The sequence below is a fragment of the Nelumbo lutea genome, chromosome 1 (assembly GCF_056320005.1).
Source record: "Nelumbo lutea isolate HS-2025 chromosome 1, American lotus-T2T, whole genome shotgun sequence".
In the NCBI taxonomy this organism is placed as follows: Eukaryota; Viridiplantae; Streptophyta; class Magnoliopsida; order Proteales; family Nelumbonaceae; genus Nelumbo; species Nelumbo lutea.
In genome coordinates, this window is record NC_142684.1 from 151,381,769 (window position 1) to 151,398,015 (window position 16,247).

The window sequence follows — 16,247 nt, forward strand, 5'->3', positions numbered from 1 at the left end:
CACAATGACTCATACTGACTTGAATGTATCCCTTTTTCAATAATTCTTCTACATTTTCCCGTAAAATTTCATTCTCCTTAGGACTCATCCTGTAATGTGGGAGGTTAAGTAGACTAGCACCTAGAACAAATTCAATATGATGTTGTACATCTCTCATGGGAGGGAATTCATTTGGTAATTCATTTGAAGCTACATCATGGAATTCATCAAGTAGTTCCTGTACTTCCATTTGAATTTTATTTTCCTCTAATGTCCCATTCATATTTTCTCCATTTACTACTAACAAATGTACCTCATGGGTATCCTTACATTCTTTTATAAATTCATCATGATGATGGGTAATAATAAGAAAAATTTTCTCATTTGCTTTTGGGGCCTTAGGAATACTCTTTTCAGCCATGGGTAACAAGGTGTAGCGTATGCCCTCTTTTTCAAGTTGGTAGGTATTCTTCCTACCCATGTGTCTTGCATCTTATCAAATTGCCAAGGCCTGCCTAACAAAATATGGCAAGCATCCATATCTACAATATCACAATATACTTTATCATTATACTTACCAATAAAAAATGGTACATTGCAGCGTTCCTCCACTCATACGCCACCTCATTCCTTGATCCACCCAATTGTGTATGGGCTTGGATGTTTTTCAGGAAGTAGTTGTAATTTTTGTATGACATCCCTACAAATAATATTTTCTTGACTGCCACTATCAATAATTAAATCAAATAATTTACCCTTGACAGTACATCTAGTACTGAGCAATCTGTGCCTTTGAGAGGTATCCTTATTTCTTTGGGACAATATTAATTTTCTCACAACACATGTATATTCTTCATGTTTGTATGGACCTTTTTCATCTTCCCCATCAGGTTCACAATATACTTCTTCTTCAATATTTTCTTCCTCCTCCCTTTCTATCATATTAACTGCATTCCTTCTGGGACAGTCACTGGATCTATGCCCAACCTCATTACATTTAAATCATTTAAAAGGAGCGGGTTTTGCATAGGGATTACTGGGTTTAGGAGGGTTGGAAGGGTTACTTCGAGTAGTTCCTCCCGTGATGGCCTTACCAGCATTAGTTGTACTTGTCGGGTGAGAAGGTTGTACTACCGGGGTTGATTTGTTTCTGTCGATAGTTTCCGGTCTATTGTCGCTCCCGCTGTACCGGCGATAATTATTACTACGAGTCTTTTCCTGAAACATTAATTCAGCTTTCAAAGCTAGGTTCCTTGCTTCCTGCACATTAAGAACCATTTGGACGCCAATTTTATATTTGATAACCAGCCTCAAACCGCTCAGATAATGGACTGCCTGCTGGTTATCACTTTCAGATAATTGATTTCTTTCAGCTAATCTTAAAAATTCATATGTATATTCATTAACACTCCGGGAACCCTGCGCACACCGTTGATATGATTCAAATATATACTATTCATAATCTAGGGGTAAAAATCTACCTCTTATAAGATGTTTCATGCACCTCCAGGTTCAAACAAGACCCCTTCCTTCTCTGATCTGGGTCTCTCTCATGCGTTCCCACCAAACTGATGTGCTTCCCTTTAACCGGAAAAGCTACCAATTTTACCATTCGTTCTTCTGGTATCTCCATGTACTCGAAGAAATGATCGACTTCTGTGATCCAATCTAGAAGTCCCTCTATACCAAGATCCCCACTAAAAGTAGGAATGTCTACTTTGAGTTTAAATTCATCATTATTCTAGCGAGGATTGAAATTACCTAGGTTGCGCCAAGTCCTACCGTTTCTTCCGTTGCCAGGAATAACTGGAGCAACATCGAACTCTAACTCATCGTCACTTTCAACATCGAAAACTGGATGTCGGGATGCAGTGTTGACTAGTGGTCTGTCGTGGTCGTCTCCTTCGATTGGATGTGGATTTTTCCGGTTCTGTGGAGCAACCTCCCGTAACAAGGTCCGCAGTTGTTCAGCCATCTCTGTCAACTGTTGTTCGATCTTATGTGTGGTCGTGCACTGCTCTTTGATTTCTCTCCAAATAGCTTGTAACCCCTGATCTCCGTCACAGGGTGGGTTGCGACTGCTACCGTTTTGGTTGGCCATCTGATTGGGCAAACTCCCGCTTTGATACCACCTAACGTTGCGTAGAAGCAATAAACCGGGCGAACACAAGCTTCTAGCAAAGCAAGAAAGAAAATCTCTAGAGGAGAGAGAAAAGGTGGCGAAAATTGAAGAGTAAATCTGAAGTGTCTATTAGCTTGGAAAAAACAATATTTATAGTACATCTAGCAATTATAGAAGAACTAGGAAAGAACAACTGAGATAAATATCAAACATTATCAAACATCTAATCTGCTAGGATCAAATTCCTCTTAATCTTGTTTTTGATAGGATCGAACTCTTTGGCTTGATCTTCACCGTCCGATCTTCCTGGACCTTTCCCATGAATCTTGGAAATCTTGGATTATCTTGAATTATTGAATTCTTGATGGATCTTGAATTCTTTTCTTGAATATCTCTTGCCCTTATCCTTATCCTATGAGCTGCTGCCCCTAAGGTGATGTGGGCCTTGGGATGGGCCTCCATTAGCACCTCACCAGAAGAAAGCATATGGATCAAATGTAATTCAATGGTGGTTGTTTGGATTTTTAATTCACTAGCAAAGAAGATTCATCACAATAATTCTTCACTGAATTCACCTCCGAGATTTGGCATGAGCTCCAAGAAAGGTTTGGAAAAGGCGATATTCCATGTATACACCAAATTAAGTGTGATCTCGCCCTACTTCAACAAGGAAACCGATATGTAGTAGTGTATTTCACACAACTAAAAAGCCTTTGGGATGAACTTGCCTCTGTCACCGATTTACCTGACTGCAATCATGGCAGTGCGATGAAACACTTTTTGGCTAAACGAGAGAAAGAAAAAATCCACCAATTCCTCAAGGGACTAGGAGATTCTTTCAACATGATCCATTCTAGCATTATTGGAACCGATCATCTTCCAAGTCTCAACAAGATCTATGATTTAGTTCTTTAAAAAGAGCACCATCAAATTGCAATCACTTTGAGAGCTCCGCCCAATCCTGATGCAGCCCTCAATATTTCTTCCCGAACTAACACTACAACACGACATCTAGGTCACAACCAGCCATTTTATGATCATTGCAAACGTCTTGGAGACACCAGGGATAAGTGCTTTGAGATTCATGGCTATCCACTTGGTTGGACCAAACATTCACAATCCAAGTCTAATAAGAATGACAAGGCTTCCTCATTTACAGTAACAGTGCCATCGTCTTCTAGTCAGACCTCCCCTGTAACTGACCATCACCAGTTGATTTCTAATGCAAATCATTTAATATCTCTTCTTAGCAAAGAGTCGGTTGACAGTAACAATGCCATCGCATCAAGTGTTTTCTAGTAAGAATAGTCATATTCTGTCAGTAGAATGGATACTTGATAGTGGTGCCTTCGACCACATCGTTTCCACAAAATTTTTACTCCTCCATTACAGTCCTCTTCCTGTGAATAAATCTGTGCATTTACCTAATGGCACCACTGCCAATGTTTCAGACCATGGCACTGTAGCCCTCACTTCCACTATTTCTCTCCATGATGTCCTGCCTGATCCTGGTTTTACCTGTAATCTGTTATCTGTTAGCAAATTGACTAAATAGTTGAAATGGTAGGTTCTTTTTTTCCCACTCACTGTCTCATACAGGACCCTGTCTCGAGGGCCATAATTGGAATGGGTGAGCTTCAAGATGGCCTCTATTACCTCCATTTTTTGCCTACCGCATCTGTTCACAATGCTACTACTAATTCTTCACTCAGCTACAACTTATGGCATCGACGTTTAGGCCATGCTTCCAAGGCTCATATTTTTCTCATTCCTGGAGTTCCTCTTCCTGTTTCGGAAATTTGTTGTGATTCTTGCCACCTCGCAAAGCTTACATAACATGGAGTCATTTTCCAATCAGCCACACTCGTATCACTTCGCCTTTTCAATTTGTGCACTGTAATATTTGGGGAGGTTATAAGACACCTTCTCACAATGATGCTCATTTTTATTTTTCTTACCATAGTAGCTAGACGATTATACAAGATGTACTTAGACCTTTCTCATGAAATGCAAATCTGAAGTTTATCACTTATTTACTATGTTTTGTTTCATAGTTGAGATGCAATACCAACTAACTATTCGTTAAGTCCAATCGGATAATGGCCTTGAATTTCTATCCACACCTTTGCAAGAGTTATTCACTCAACACGACATTGTTCATTACCAGTCGCCCATGCTCTATGATTTCGAGCTTGCTTCCTAATTTCCTTTTGGGGTGAATGTCTTCTTACAGCCACGTATCTGATCAATGTTACTCCCACTCCTTTATTGTCCAAGAAGTCACCTTACGAGATGTTGCACCACAGGGCGTATCAATATTACTCCCACTCCAGTCACAACCACTTTCAGGTTTTTGATTGTCTTTGTTATGCTCTGAATCAGACACCACCACATGATAAATTTTTTTGTTCGTGCTGCTCGTTGCACTTTTGTTGGATATCCATATGACTAGAAGAGGCACATGTTTGACATAGAAAATCAACAAATTTCACCTCCCGTGACATGGTATTTCATGAAGATGAATTTCCATTCTCATCTCAATGTCCCATTGATGATTCAACAATAACTCCCATGGCAAAACCTGACATTATCATTGATTATCCATCCCCTACACCACCTAGTCATGCTTCTAGGCCCACTGCAACAAACCCCCCTCTTAACACTTCAAATGAGACCACTATCACAGGCTCACCCACTCCAACCACTGGACACAGTCACATACCTAGTACATCTAATCCTCTTCCTGTCCCTTTGGAAAAACCTAATGGGCCAATAGTTTTGGATAGACCAATCTGCAATCGCCAACTACCATCTCATCTCCAAGATTTTGTTTGTAACATTCCATCATTTCTTTCTTCCCACCATGCCTTGACCACCACCTTGGTTCCATCTGAACCTTCTTCTTATCATCAGGCCATGCAAAACCCACACTGTCAAACTACCATGATAGATGAATTAGATGCCCTTGACCGAAATGGCACTTGGACACTTGTAGACTTTCCCGTTGGAAAGCAGCCCATTGTATGCAAATGGGTCTACAAAATCAAATTAAAGGTAGATGGATCAATTGACCAATACAAGGCCCAACTTGCTGTAAAAGGCTATACGTAGGTTGAAGGATTGGACTATCATGACACTTTTGCACCTATTGCAAAAATGGTCACCATGTGTTGTTTGTTGGGAGTTACATCAACTATACGTCAATAATGCCTTCTTACATGGTGATCTCAATGAAGAGGCTTATATGGTCCCACCTCTTGGGTTTCTCTCTAATGGTGATCATCACGTTTACCACCTATACAAATCCCTATATGGCCTCAAGCAAGCCTCTCGAGAATGGTTTGCAAATTTTACTCAAGCCTTTATCGCCATTGGTATTAAGCAACCAATTGCTGATTATTCTCTATTCACTTCTCATCAACCGAACTCTTATGTTGCTATTCCCATTTATGTTGATGACTTGATCACATCGGAGATGATCCTTACCTCATACAATCAGCCAAAGGCTATATTAATGATTGTTTCAAAACAAAGGACCTTGGGCCCTTGCGGTTCTTCCTAGGTATTGAGATCTCTCAGTCCAATGATGGAATCTTCCTCTACCAACACAAGTACATAATGGACATTTTGACTAAGACCAACATGTTGGATTGCAAACCATGTCTAGCACCCATGGAACAAAAGAATCATTTCACTAATGACTCTAGCCCACCTCTATTCAATCCAACCTGTTACAAAGATTAGTGGACCGTCTCATTTATCTCACATTTACACGACTGGAGTTAAGATTTGTTGTCCATTCTCTTAGTCAATTCGTGCATGAACCATTCCAATAATGCATTGATGCAGCTCTTTGTGTGGTTTGCTATCTCAAAACCACACCAACACATGGATTGTTATTACCATCTACAAAGGACTTCATTCTTTGTGGATACAACTGTCCTCTCACTCATCGATCGACTACTGGACATATTACCATGTTAGGGCCTTCTCCCATCTCTTGGAAGACCAAGAAACAATACACTATCTCCTGATCTTCTATTGAAGCTGAATATCGAGCCATGGCCGCACTAACATCATATTTGTTGTGGATCAAAAGGGGCCTTGGTGATCTCAAAATTACACTCTCCCGCCCTATGCATCTTCATTGTGATAGTAAAGCCACCATTCATATTGCCAACAACTCGGTGTTCCATGACGCATGAAACATATTAACATTGATTGTCATTTTGTGCGTGAACACATTCAATGGCAAGAGATTCAAACATTCCAAATTTCAGGGGTTCATCAATGTTGATTGTCTTTTTACATGTTATTTAATGTTGGTTAATGGTTTTGAACCAATTTGACATTTATTGAAAGTTTAGGTACTATAGTGACATGTTTAAAAGTATAGGTATTAACTTGACACTACCCCCAAAGTTCAAAGCACTAAAGTGGAATTTCCCAAAAAAAAAACTAAGAAATACTTTAAAACAATTTCTAAACAATAAGAGTAAAGTAGGTCAATTTTCTAAAACTTAGAGTACTTTAATAGATTTGCCCTTGAATGGTTGGGATGAATTGAAAATTGTGGTTCATTATTTGGATGGTCAAGATTAAGGCCATTTTGATAGCATGGTTTTTTATGTTTATCTAGTACATCTAGATTAGTTGAACCATAGTAAGCATCATTTACCACATTGTTTTCAAGGTCTAAATTACTTGAAATCATTGATTTTAAGTTATTAGAAAATCAAGACTATAAATATTCCTTATAATAATATAAAGGCTGCATTTGACATTGACTTTTAATAGTTTAATTAAGGCTATGTTTGGCATTGCAATTAATAAGTACTAATCCACTCTATTAGTGGTTCAAAAAGGAGATTTGTGAGATTTTAGATGTTTGATAATTAAAACTCCCTTTTGAAACAAACGAGGAAATTTTAGATTAAAAAATTGGAGCTTAGAGTTCCATTTTTTAATGACGTTTTGGACCTAATATTTAATATCATTTTTTGAACAAATGTTTAATGACAAGAAGTTCATTAATATTATCGACCTAGTTCTTCCCCTACCACTAGGGGTGTATTCGAGCTGAGCCGAGCCGAGCCGAATAGTATGAGGCTCGAGCTCGAGCTTGAGCTCAATTCGAGAAAGAATCTTGAGTTCGAGCTCGGCTCAAGTCAAAAACACGTAAGCTCAAGCTCGATTTAAGAAAAAATGTTTTATAAAAATAAGAAGTTATATATATATATATAATATTTTTTATTTGATATTTATAAATTAAGAACTATAATAATTAAGAATTCTAATATTTATATTATATTATATATATTCAAGCTCGGCTTTCGAGCCTCATGAATTGAGCTCTATTAGGCTCGAGCTCAGCTCGTTTATTTTATAGGCTCGAGCTCGGCTCGAATCTCGGTTAAAATGGAGTTGATCCGAGCTTTTCACGAGCCGAGCTCAAATAGCTCGTAACCACTCCTACCTACCACAGTGGTTGCAACTCTCACTCATCCATATTATTTATTTTTATTCTCGAGTGCTCCAGCCTCCAACATGATATACAACTAATAAGCATTCTCTTCTTCTTGAAGCGGCCATCTTGGATTAGATTGAAATAGACAAACAACTCATCTCCAATTCAAATATTATTGCACACTGCAACTCATGATTGTATTCAATAATCTCGACTACAAAGCTTCAAAGCAGACATTCCTTGAATCCCTTATCTCACCATACCCTTAGTCTCTGTTTGGAAATAGTATAAATACATGTATATACAGTAAAATTATATACAAAATGCAAGGTTTTGCACTCTATATATTTATATTTGTATTTCTTTCAAATTAGGCATTTAGTTATTCTGATATTTTTGTAAGGAATACGTCCTGGTGGGTTTCTTAAATGATCAAATAATCAATTTCTCATTGTGAGAGATGGCATGACAGGGTTTTGAAGGTCATCACATGCCATCATTCATTTATTCAATCTACATAAGGTATAGGGCTTTCGGAAGTGGAAGATAATGGAAGGGATTTTCCTCTCTCTCTCTCTCTCTCTCTCTCTCTCTCTTTATCTCGAAAATAAATAAATGACGAGATCATGCCCATTGAAGTTTTTGCATGATATGAGATGGGGTATTTTTGAAATAAAAAAATCATCTTAAGAGATCACATGACCAATCTTACGTTTTAATTAATATGGCAATCTATAAGGGTATCTTACAAAATCACCCTTACATATATAATACTAGTAGGGCCATTTTCTACACAGCTTGGCTAAAAGAATGAATTTGGATTTATTTCTCAGAGTGTGCCTCACACCAACCTCACATCATATTTCAGTTGTGCATTTAGAACATCGCCATACTTGTAAATTTTTATTCATGGAAAGATGTTCTAAATGCACAATTGAAATATGTTATGAGGTTGGTGTAAAGCGTTCTCTATAAGGGGATGTTCTTTTTCTGTATTTTGAGAGGGGGAAAGTTAGTCAATGGGATTTTGATTCCCATTCACAAAAAATCCCATATTTTTTTTTCAAATTTATGTGGGGACCAGGGAAGGTTTATTTTCCTAGGTATCACTTACTCGGGTAAGTGATACTCATCTCCTACGTGGGTAAATAACTTTCCCACCTTAGGGGAAAGTTGCCAACACTTGAAATGGACAAACATACCCCTTGTAATAATGAACTTTTATGGATAAAATGGCCATTGCTTTATTTACATGGGAGATAAAAGAATATGGGTAAATGCACTTACCTGGGTAAAATCTTTCCTAGGAAACAATTACTTGGGTAAATGCATTTACCCGTGTAAGTAACTTACCAAAATGTGAACGGGGCCTAAGGAGTAAATCCGAATTGATAGGATTGACTTATGAAAAATCAAAACAACACATGTTTCAGTTCACAAATAAACTCAACAATAGATAAAAAATGCTAAAGGGCTTCTTAAAAAAAGCAATAGATAAAAAAAAAAAATTGAGTTACAATGGTACATACATCAAGCGTCCATTCAAGGATCTTAATATAGAAAGTTAATTATTAGGTAGTAGTGTGCTGAGTGATATGGATCTTAATATCTATCGTTAATTATTAGGTAATGGTGGAAATTGACAGACAAAAATTTGCATACATGGTATCACGCATTTTCAATTTGCTATAGGAGGGAAGCTAGATAGGTATCATAACCCTTAGAAGCCGAATTTGGTGTTGCGTTAGAAATTATATGTCTTTTACACTCTCAAAGGGGTGGAAAGAGATGATCCATTGGCTGTGTTTGGTTGCAATGCAAATTTATTTGCTCTTCAATTTGCTATAGGAGGGAAGCTAGACAGGTATCATAATCTTTAGAAGCCGAATTTGGTGTTGTGTTAGAAATTATGTCTTTTGCACTCTCAAAGGGATGGAAACAGATAATCCTTAGGCTGTGTTTGGTTGCAATGCAAATTTATTTACACTATTGCCAATGCATAGGAGTGCAAATGAAAAAAAAATGCAAACTCTTGTTTAATTTTGTTATGGATTTTACTTAATTTACTTCATTTGTATTGCAATCAAACAAAATAAGTTAAAAATTGAAACAAAAATAGGTTAGAATTTACACTCAAATCATTTGCATTGTCATGGCTTTGCATCAGTGCAAATTTATTTGCATTGCAACCAAACATAGCCTTAGTTTCAAACTCAAACCTCTACTTTGGATGCTCATATGGTAGCACTAAAAACCAAGTTTATAGGGGAATCTCATTTTTATGAGAACTCAACCATGGACTGGCTAGAACTAGAGGTGTAAATCGGGTTGTGTCGCCCATGGCCCGGCATGATTATGAGTTGACCCAGCCCAGCTTGGCATGATTATGAGTTGACCTAGCCCAGCCCGACATGACGGATTGTGGGCCATGCCAAACACAACACGATTGTATGGGTCGTGTCGGACCTAGGATTTCAGGTTCATGGGCCGGCACAACATGGCACAACTGAGTGGGTTATGTCGCCCACAACCCGCGTGTCGGCATAATCCAGCATGGCCCACAACATAACCCATATATATTTATATATATTTTATAAATAATGTATAATAAGTATATATTATATATTGTATTGTATATAATAGTTATATAATATATTAATATATACTTTTATTTTTAATTTTATTATATTATTTCATTTTATTATTGCATATATATAATTATATACATCAAAATTCATATAAAATAAAATTTTAAGATCTTTTTTAATTTTTGTATATATTTTTTAATTTATGTTAAAATTTTCATTATTTTTTCAAAAATTTTAAAAAGCACGGCTTGGCCTAGTCTGCAACTCAGCTTGGCCTGCAGACCAGCCTGGCTTGTGGCACGGCACAAGCCTACGCAGGCTCGAGCTACGGGACGTGTTGGGCCAACCCCTAAAATATTTCCGGGGAGGGAAGCACAACCCAACTCGAACCACGAGCCAGCACGGCATGGCCCATACTTTGCACGAGCTGCATGTGGGTCGTGCCATGCCAGCCTAGCATGGCCCGATTTACACCTCTAGCTAGAACAATATTTATATAATTTTGATTGCCTAATATAAAGTTTGTTTAATCATAAAAATTTATAGGGCAAACCTCATTATGTATCCATGACGAAAAAAGATAGCTATGACTCTAACATTGAGTTTGGTTAAGAGAGAGAGAGAATAAGAGAGAGGTAGGGCACTCTATACAAATATATACAAATATAGACTTTCCCTACCTTTCCCTATTTTTTCCCTTCAAGCATTCTGTAATGATGCACCCCAAAAAACATTTATCCTGTTTTTGATTTCTCTACAAAAAGAAGAAATGCCAAAAAAAGGTCATAAGGACTTGAAAACATTGAAGTGAACATGAATATATCAATATTTTCAAAAAAAAAAAAAAAAGAAATGTTGGAATTCCATTAAAATTGAGACCTAAATGAAAGTGATCCTTGCTACTTCAAATTTCAATATATTTACTCATTTGTATTTATTTTAATAGAGTTTATTTTATTAATTTTTAAATATCTATTAGCGGAAGTTCTATTTTTCTTGTTTAGTTCATGAAAAAGGAAAATGCGTGGGAATAGTCATCAACGGTAATTAAAGCTTAAAAAATTCAACGACAATGAGAGCAGGAATTATCCTTCCTACCCATAATGTGGCCTGGCCACCGCTCCAATTCAATAAAATTAAGGGTAAAATACAAAAACCTCCCTGAACTTTCTGATAATCATAAAAATTTTCCCTATATTTTAATTTAGCAAAAATAAAAATTCAACAAATACCTCTTTTCTATCAATGACCAAGACAGAAAAGGTTAAAAATATTGAACAAATTTTTCAAAATACATATTTTACCCTTTTACGATTAATGTGTATATATTTTTACTAAAATAAGCCTGTCTCAACTCCATAATACGCTCAAATACTATTCATTTTCTTTCTCAGGACACAACGGTAGAATACTCCCCCCTCCAACATTTCCTCTTCTTTAATGGATGGGCAACGATGGCAGTAGATGGAGGACAATGTCAGACGTCCAAAGATGGTACTGAGAATTTCGTTGTTATTGTCATCTCTCTTGGAGGAGAGCTTTTTTTTCTTCTTTCTTATATAAACACCACGTTTCCCTCCTTCTGTTTCTGTAGTGGAGAGGATCAATATGAGAACCAAGCTTGGTAATCGTAAGCTCCAGTTTTTCAAGGATGAAACACCTCTCAAGAGAAAGGGGGATTTCCCCCGTGGAGAAGTGATGCTTGGCCGGAAAAGGACGAGAATGGCACCGGGAAACGTTAGAGAATCGGATTTTTTTGATGGTTTGCCTGACGACCTTATCGTCTATATCCTCTGCAAGCTCAGCTCCACCGCTCGTTGCCCTTCCGATTTCATTAATGTTCTCATAACGTACACCCTTATCTCTCTCTAACCGTTGTTTTTATATTCTTTTTCATTTGCTTTTTGGTAATGAAGATTTGCTCTGGGTGGTTTTGCGGAAATGCAACAAAATAATTGATTTATTGCCGAACAGGCGATTCTGGTATCGAACATTAGTCGGAAATATTATGTTTCCAATTGTTGATAACAAGTTTTGAATTTATACGGATCGGTGTTTCTTCGACTTCAAATAAAGCTTTCTTTTGAAATTAGTGCTATGTAACAGCATATAAGGCCAACTTTGGTTTAATATCAATAAAAGTAATATTTAAAAAATAGATTAACTTTTAAAAATAATATCAATACAGAGCAAAAATACTATTTATCATCTTTTTCTTGCCATTTATTCACTAGCGCCGCCGTTCGTATAGCGGCAGTAGCGCTGGTGGTCATTTCTCTGCCTAACGCCGTCCATCTCTGCCTCCGCCTCCGGCAACGTTGCCGGAGGTGAGTGGAGACAGAGGCGGCAGCGTTGGATAGAAGAATGACCACCAGCGCCGTCGTCGCCACCTCCGTCTCCGGCCACCTTCGATAATGTTGCAAAAGGTGGTGGCGGGCGGCGGCGCTGGTGAACAAATGGCAAGATGTTATTTTTAAAAAGTTAACATATTTTTTAATTCCTTTTAAAAATGTTACCCCAAAAGTTGCACTTATATGCTATTACCCAAAAAAGAGCTCTCTTTTCGTTGTGTAATGAAAATAACTATTTTTACGCCTTCTCAATTGCTTCTTGTTTCGTCTCCTAAACATGTGCAAGAGACTGAACGGTTTAGGCTTTCATCCCCTCGTGTTGTCGAAAGCATCTCCTAAAGCCTTCATCGTGAAAGCTAAGAACTAGTCTAAATCATCTCATCGCTTCTTGAAACAATATGCAGATGCTGGAAACATCAAAGCCTGTTATACGCTTGGCATGGTCAGTACACTATTACCTAAATTTACAGATAAAAGAAAAATTGTATAAATATTTAGTTCGTTACTGAGCCTTGCAAATGATCATCTAATTAGCCTTTCTTATTGATTGCAGATCCGTTTCTATTGTCTACAGAACTGAGGAAGTGGGGCGTCGCTGATGGCTAAAGCGGCCATCAGCTCTCACGCTCCAGCGCTTTATTCACTCGTTGATATCCAATTCGATAGCAGCGGCGGGTCCAAGAACGACAAGGACCTCCGAGCTGGCGTCGCTCTCCGTGCACGAGCCACTTTCCTCGGCCACATTGATGCTCTCCAGGAACTCGGCCACTGTCTGCAAGATGGCTACGACGCTTGCCAAAACATCGCCGAGGGGCGCCGATTCCTCGTCCAAGTGAGGTGACATGAATTTCGTTGTTGCTCGGTGTGCGGCATCGTGAACTACTGTTCTCAGGCGTGTCAGGCTCTTGATTGGAAGTTGCGCCATAAGGTGGAGTGTGCACCCATGGAGCGGTGGCTCGATGACGAAGGAATCGTCGAGGTTGACGAGGACGATGCCATGTTTCCTCCTGTAATAAACGAAAAAACAGATTATCGTTCCCGTTGATGAACTAAATTCTTAGTACCATTGTTGGATGTCTGACATTGTCATCCATCTCATTTTCATTGAAACAAAGACTGGTTGTTAGTGAGGAATTCTCATGTGTTCCCCTTACTAACAGCCCACCATCCCAGACTCCCAGTACCATCATCTACTGTTGGGGGAGTGCCCACCATCTACTGTTGTGACTCATGAGGAAGAAGATAAACAGAATTCAAGTGGATTACAGAGTTGCTGAGACAGGACTATTTTAGTAAAAATAGATCCACATTAACGTTTTTCGTCTTGATCATTGACCGAAGAGAGGTATTGGTTGAATTTTTTAAAAATTAGAAGGAAAATAAAATTATAAGGGAGGTTTTTATGATTGTCAGAAAATTCAGGGGAGAATTTTGTATTTTACCCTATAATTAAATACCACTATATCGTGTATCTCCATATGGCCCCACTTGCCACTAAATTACCTCTTATGTTTTGGTTGTTATACCTGTTTAAGTTTTCTACCAAAAAAATTGTACTTAATTAGACTTGTTTAACTTTTATATTTTGGTTTTGTTTAAGCTTTTTTTTTTAATTAACTGTCTATGCTTCTTCTTTTGTTATAACTAACTAGTGAATGACCCCGTACTAAGTACAGGGAAGTTAATTAATTAATTATGAATAAACATTAATGATTTTTATCACCATTTTTTATTACTATTTATAAACCACCACTTTTAAGACATTCATATAGTCTAGGGTCCATATAAATTGGCCCTTATATGTCAAACCCGTAAAATTATATGGGTCATTAAATTCAACTTGAACCGTTTATTACTATAATTTAACCATCCTTATTATGATTATTAATTTATTTTAGTATTTAATTTAAAATTTTTGTTAAATAGTAATAATAATAACTAAATTTGTAATTATTTAAATATTTACTTAAAATTATTTTTTCCAACCGAGTATAATATAATTATTATGGGGCATGCTTTGAATAAACATTAATGATAACTTATGATTGTTATTTCATTTTTATTATTTACTTAATTAAGTACTTGATGATGGTTATTATTATTAATTATTTCTATAAATAATTGATTGTTATTACTATTTACTTAATACAGAAATATTCAACAAGTAATTATTTGATTTAATTTGAATTGTTTTATTTTTTAAATTATTTATAATAGACATTTAGGATAGACCCCACTTGCCACAATATCGTGTATCTCCATATGGCCCCACTTGCCACTAAATTAACTCTTATACTTTGGTTGTTAGACCTGTTCAAGTTTTCTACCAGAAAAAACTTGTACTTAGACTTGTTTAACTCTTATATTTTGGGTTTTGTTTATGTTTTCTCTTTTTTTTTAATAATTTGTTTAAATTAACTGTCTATGCTTCTTATTTTGTTATAACTAATGTTGCTTGCCAACATATTATTTTGGTTCATGGTAGGATTAAATCCAGTAAATCTGTGTATTAAAAAATCGATTTTGCAAGGAAAAACAAATTATCTCATGTCGGCACAGGCAGGGTTAGCACCTCCCACATTCCCACTTGATTGATTTTCCCATGTCTGACAAGTCATGCAAATTAATTTTTTGTCTTCTAAAACAAAGCATGAAAGAGGGCGGCTATTTTGTTTTAATGAGGAGGTGTCTTCCAGCAACATTAAAGAAGGAAGGCCACCATTGAAAACCTGCCATCTATAAAACATCTCCTCCAATATGCCTTTTCATTTAACCAAGAGTCTCAGCATCCCATTGTGATATGCAAGTTTTGCTTTCTAATGCCTATATATCCCAGCTTTTGAGCACAGTTCACAAATGTCTCTTGGAGGGTCATTTATCTTCTAAAGCTATTTATCATGGCGCAGACTAGTTTGCAACAAAGAAGAAACGAAGAGATCGATAGCAAAGAATAAATGGCATGGAAGAAATGGTAAAATAAAATTTCAAATTTTTGTAGAAGATTTTGTGCAGTTGGGTTATTCGGCTTCGGCATGGTTTTTTCCGATTCCATGATAGAAGACATCAATTGGTTCGGGCTTCTTCCATGTTACAGGCAGGAGACTGCAAGATCGGAAAGGCAATTATCACTCCTATATATGAGAAACTGCTCTACATGCCTATTTTGTAAGGATTTTATTTGTCTTTCATTTCAACTTCTTTTTTATTCTCTCCACTTGGATTCTTTTCGTTCTTTGTTATTTTGTCATTTTGGTTATGTGTTGGAGTTTCCGTCATTTAAGTTGAAGGTAGGGGTGTCAATTGAACTTGACTTTGTGCTGCTAGCGTGCTAAAACTATTTCTTGACAAATTGTAATCATTGTGTTTTGAAAAATTTTCTTTTTTGTTAATCAAGAATGAAACAATCAAGACTTACAAATTATAAACAATTTGAAAGAATCAAAAGAATGCTTTAATCAATTTGTCAAAGAACTAATATAATAATAGAATATTATATTATTGTAATTAATTATAAGTATAAATCTTTTTTTTATACATACTGTATTTATTAAAATACTGTTAATTATTAAAAATACTGTAATTATGAAAATACTATTAATTAATCAATAAATACTTTATTTTTTAAAAATAATGTAATTATTAATACTGTTTTTCAATAAATACTGTAATCATTAAAATATTGCTAATTATTAAACTACTGTACTTATTTAAAATAAAGTTATTATTAAACTACTGTGTAT

The 16,247-nt window shown here is 36.5% G+C and overlaps 1 protein-coding gene across 6 annotated transcripts; it reads left to right on the plus strand.

Annotated features, from left to right (window-relative positions):
• Positions 1 to 11,548: 11,548 nt before the first annotated feature.
• On the plus strand, positions 11,549 to 15,816 carry LOC148878380 (F-box protein At1g67340-like). Of its 6 annotated transcripts, XR_016105136.1 has the most exons (5): positions 11,555 to 11,650; positions 11,751 to 12,006; positions 12,912 to 12,949; positions 13,061 to 13,852; positions 15,414 to 15,816. XR_016105136.1 is itself a non-coding variant. In XM_088965074.1 (4 exons), the coding sequence occupies exons 1-4, from the start codon at positions 11,611 to 11,613 to the stop codon at positions 13,111 to 13,113; spliced, it is 387 nt and encodes a 128-aa protein (XP_088821200.1). In that variant the 5' UTR covers positions 11,555 to 11,610; the 3' UTR covers positions 13,114 to 14,120. The 6 variants fall into 6 exon arrangements, 2 of the variants coding, with proteins under 2 accessions (XP_088821200.1, XP_088821201.1); XR_016105137.1 differs by lacking the exon at positions 15,414 to 15,816 and having other exon boundaries at positions 11,549 to 11,650; positions 12,794 to 12,949; positions 13,061 to 14,120; XR_016105135.1 differs by lacking the exon at positions 15,414 to 15,816 and having other exon boundaries at positions 11,549 to 11,650; positions 12,794 to 12,949; positions 13,082 to 14,120.
• Positions 15,817 to 16,247: the final 431 nt, after the last annotated feature.

What these genes read in the sequence shown, in the direction of transcription:
- LOC148878380 (XM_088965074.1), top strand. Translation starts at nt 11,611, where the DNA reads ATGGCAGTAGATGGAGGACAATGTCAGACGTCCAAAGATG. An exon ending in ATGTCAGACGTCCAAAGATG is followed by an intron (nt 11,651 to 11,750) that starts GTACTGAGAATT and finishes CTGTTTCTGTAG; the next exon opens with TGGAGAGGATCAATATGAGA. An exon ending in TTCATTAATGTTCTCATAAC is followed by an intron (nt 12,007 to 12,911) that starts GTACACCCTTAT and finishes AACAATATGCAG; the next exon opens with ATGCTGGAAACATCAAAGCC.